The 4,403-nt window shown below is 42.8% G+C and overlaps 1 protein-coding gene across 1 annotated transcript in view; it reads left to right on the top strand.

The window, feature by feature from the left end:
• The window catches only part of HEATR3 (HEAT repeat containing 3), a 39,072-nt gene that overhangs the window by 10,475 nt on the left and 24,194 nt on the right, over positions 1 to 4,403 (top strand). The window contains 1 exon segment of the mRNA XM_008578115.1: positions 348 to 625. Coding sequence (XP_008576337.1) covers positions 348 to 625 — 278 coding nt within the window.

Genomic DNA, 4,403 nt, shown 5'->3' with positions numbered 1-4,403 from the left:
GCAACCCTCAGTGTTGCCCCCGCACCGGGCCGGGGACCGGCAACGGGATTGCAACCCTCAGCGTCGCCCCCATGCCTCGCTCAGCCAGTGAGCGGGAACCGGTCTGTATGTGGGATCCGAACCCTCGAGCAGGAGCGCCACCGCGCTTCCCAAGCGGCGCACTATCCAGTGCGCCACCGGGCCGGCCCCAATGCAATACTTTTTTACATTTAATAAAAAATGAAAAAAGGCAGTGGGGTCAAGATTTTTTGAAATTATACCTGAGTGTAAAGAATCAGTCTTGTGGAAACTACTTAATAAAAGATTTCACAGGTGATTCCTTTGTCCTTATGCTCATTTTTTCCCAGGTACAATTTGGAATCTAAAGGACATTATCCCATCCAAGAGTCAGGCAGAAATCATAAATGCCATATTAAAGATCTTATCTGAAGTTTTGGATATGGATGCTGGTGAAACGGTTATTCAAATGAAGGAGGCTGAAACTCAAAAGTTAAAAACTGCTGCAGAGATGGAGGAAGTATTAGAGAATGCTAATGGTGATGATTTGATTGAAGATGATGAAATGGAAGAAATTCCTCATAAAAGAAAAGTCAGAAGAAAAACTTTCGTTTCCGATTTACTACCAGTAAGTCAGACTGATGCTCCCAAATATGGATTAATACAGCTATTTTCTTTCAACAGGTATCCTTAGCTTTATAGAAAAACATTATAGAAGGTGTTACCATACCAAGTCAAGGGTTTGGATCCACTTACTGGCCAGCTACCAAAACAAAAAAAAGGTTAAAAAAAAAAAGGAAAAATGTTATAGCAAAAATTAGCTATAAAGTCAATCTCAGTAAAAATCAGTCATGTTTTCCCATCGATTCTCATTATTATAACATTAGAAATCTACTCCCAAAGGGAGAAAAATCTCTTGTCAAAATGATAACTTCAATATCCAGAAGAAGATTCCCAAGATGGGATAGACCCATCCTTTTGGAACACATCAGAAATATAGTCATCTCCCTAACTCTGGTGTCTCCCCACTTCTCTTATGTACTGTCTCCCAGACTGTCTTCAAACTGAAAGAATTTGTACTTTCCTCAGATTGTCCCTTGCATTCTTATCTCTTATTTTAGTATTTAGCCTTACCAAGGAGGCAGGCCAAACCTTAATTTATCCAGTACTGAGCAGAAGAGGTTAGGTGATTGTGAGATTAACGACGGTTTGTAGCTCTCACAAATTAGGTGATTGTTGGCATACTTGTGCTGTGGGTGTGATGTTGGGATAGGGTGAGCAGGCTTGGGTACAGGAATCATTTCAGCTGAGGCAGTCCACAGAGCTGGAGCCATACTTTGGGAGAACATTTCCCCCAAGGAGGAGAGCAAATGTTCAGGAAGGCAGGGAGGACAGTGAGTTGGGCTTCATTCATTTAGGTGCACATTTACTCTGCACCTCATGTATGCCAGGCACTGTGCTAGATGCTGATGATAGAAAGATGATTAAGAACCTGTTAAGGCTCTTTAGGAACCTTCTCCATCTTGGGAAGACAGACACATAAACCTGTCGTTTTAAGGCCTTTGCTAAGAACAGTGACAGGGCTATGCACAGATTTCTAAGGGAGAAATTTCTGTAGACTAGGTACACATAAACTCAGCCCTGATAGGAGAGCAAAGGCAGATGCTGTTAGAGAAGGCTTTTGGGACAGAATACCTGAGCTGTCTTAAAGGATGAGGTAAGAAACAGCGTGGTGTAAGCAGGTTAGTGTCATTTAGAGCAATCAGTCAGGCAGCTGGATGGACAGAAAATGTAAGGGGCCTGGCGGCAGGAAGACCAGTCAGGAAGCTGCTGACGAAAGATGTTGGACCCTGAACTGGGAGAATTTGATTCACATCCTCTCGCACTTTCTGCAGTTCTGGAGGTGGCCTGTCCTGATTCATATTAAATAAACTGAAACAGAATTATCTTGAGTCAGTGTCTTAAAGTTTTGATAATTTTATGCCCAATAAGGATTCTTTAAATAGAATATACCTGAAAATAAATATAACAGTATACTATCTTGAATTCATGAATTCAACTGTCTTGAATTCATGAGGTCTTATGAAGCATAAATTAGTGGTGTTTTAAGGAAGTCAAAATGTTGTAGATAGAACTACCTTTTCCCCCTCATGAACAACCTACAGGTGCAAAGCATCATGTTAAATGCTGGGGTAAATGCAGACATGAGAAGGCCATGCTGTCCTTGAGCTCATAAAGTCATAAAGTGGCTTAAAAATCATAATTTGGGGCCGGCTCGGTGGCGCACTCGGTAGAGTGCGGCGCTTGGGAGCGCGGCGGCGCTCCTGCCGAGGGTTCAGATCCCATATAGAGACGGTCCGCTCACTGGTTGAGCGCGGTGCAGGTGCGACACTGAGGGTTATGATCCCGTTGCCAGTCGCGGTACGGGCGCAACACTGAGGGTTGTGATCCCGTTACCGGTCACGAAAAAAGACAAAAAGAAAAAAAAAATCATAATTTGAACCCCAGATTTACTCCTTGTCTCACTTGTGTCTCTGACTAAGTTTGAGTAGAATTTAGAAATAGTAAAGCAAGATGGATGAAAACATAGCTGTGCACTTTGTCCTCCCAAAGGGGTGTTTACAAAGAACCCCAGCAACATCATCTCTTCAGTTATCACAGGAGGGTTAAGCTGTAGATCTGGATGTGCTTGGATTCATATCCATATATGGAAAGGGAAGGTGTCATAAATCAGCACTCGTAGGCTCTTTTTCAGCTGTCATCGCTGTGTGATAAGGTCTCTGTTTATCCTAACTGATGCATGCATACCATGTTTTGCCACTCCATATTCTTGTTGGAGCAGAAATGAAAATTACAGTTAGGCTGTCAGGGAACTCTGAAGGATCTGAGATCCCTTGCTGGGAATGGGAAAATGGCATTCCTGTGTGTTTGTCCCCATCTCCAGCCTTGCTTCCAAGGGGCTCCAAAAGGGAGTAAGAGGGGGTTGAGACCCCAGGCTACCAGGTTTAGGACAGAAGTACCCCTCTTTAAAAACTATGGATATTTAGGGCTGGCCCGGTGGCGCACTGCTACAGTGCGCCACTTGGGAGTGCGGCGGCGCTCCCGCTGAGGGTTCGGATCCCACATACAGACCGGTTCCCACTCACTGGCTGAGCGAGGTGCAGGTGCAACACTGAGGGTTGCGATCCCGTTGCCGGTCCCGGTCCGGTACGGGCGCGACACTGAGGGTTGCGATCCGTTGCCGGACACGAAAAAAGACAAAAAGGACAAAAAAAAAAAAAAAGAAAACTATGGATATTTAACTGTTATGTAGAGGTTTATTTTCTTAAGTATTATTTAAAAATAGAATCTTGGTGCTTATAAAATGCAGTGTTTTTTCTCAAAGTAAAAACTTGCTCTTTTATGTCTTCTTAACATGACTGAGTAGACTGGATGATTAACATGCTGGTCAGTCAGTCTGCCAGTGTCTGAGTACCAGTAGAGTGCTAGGCGTCATGCTTATATGTGCCAGGAATACAAATTTATAGTCAGCTGTGGCCTTTCACACTGCCTGGCAGCTTTTGTAGGAGTCCGTTAGAATCAAAACCCTTATTTGTGTCATTTANTGCTAGGCGTCATGCTTATATGTGCCAGGAATACAAATTTATAGTCAGCTGTGGCCTTTCACACTGCCTGGCAGCTTTTGTAGGAGTCCGTTAGAATCAAAACCCTTATTTGTGTCATTTAGACTGAGAAGGTATAACCCACAAATATGTAAAGAAAGAGTAGTTCAACCCAAGTTGTGCTTTTTGTTTTGTTTTGGTTTTTGGCAGTTGGCCGGTATGGGGATGCAAACCCTTGACATTGTTGTCTCCAGCACCACACTCTAACCAAGTGAGCTAACTGGGCAGCCCTTGTTTTTTTGGTTTTTGGGGGGTTTTTTTGGACACATGCAAAAGTAGAATAGTCCTTGCCCAGCTTCCACAGTTATCCATTTTCAGATCATGGTCTGCTTTATTTCATTTATTTCCCCCCTTCCTCTCCCCTCTGTCTACTGTTTATTTTGAAGCAAATCTCAGATGTCATAACATTTCATCTAGATTAGTTCTTTATGTCAGCTTAATAACATTAAGAAGCAGGGAAAAGTTTGAGCAGGAGAGAAACATAAAGAAATGGAACTTAATTTCAGAGTTCCTTCTAAGCCAGATCTTCATACATTTTTAGTGGATGAGAGAGAGCCCAGCAACAACAAGTCTTACTTAGCTTTGAGTCTCCTCTAATAAGTGTTTACTTAGTTGAATATCACACACACGCAGAACAAATAGAAATGATTTTTAGGTACATTCTTGCTGGCAATAAATGGAATGTGAATTTAGGAATCCCTTAGCTACATCTGTTAAATTAGCAATTTTCTTCCCTGACCCCCC

This window comes from Galeopterus variegatus, unplaced genomic scaffold, assembly GCF_000696425.1.
Source record: "Galeopterus variegatus unplaced genomic scaffold, G_variegatus-3.0.2 Scaffold1633, whole genome shotgun sequence".
In the NCBI taxonomy this organism is placed as follows: domain Eukaryota; kingdom Metazoa; phylum Chordata; class Mammalia; order Dermoptera; family Cynocephalidae; genus Galeopterus; species Galeopterus variegatus.
Note: the sequence above shows the minus strand (reverse complement) of the source record. Positions and strands in the feature narration are given on the sequence as shown.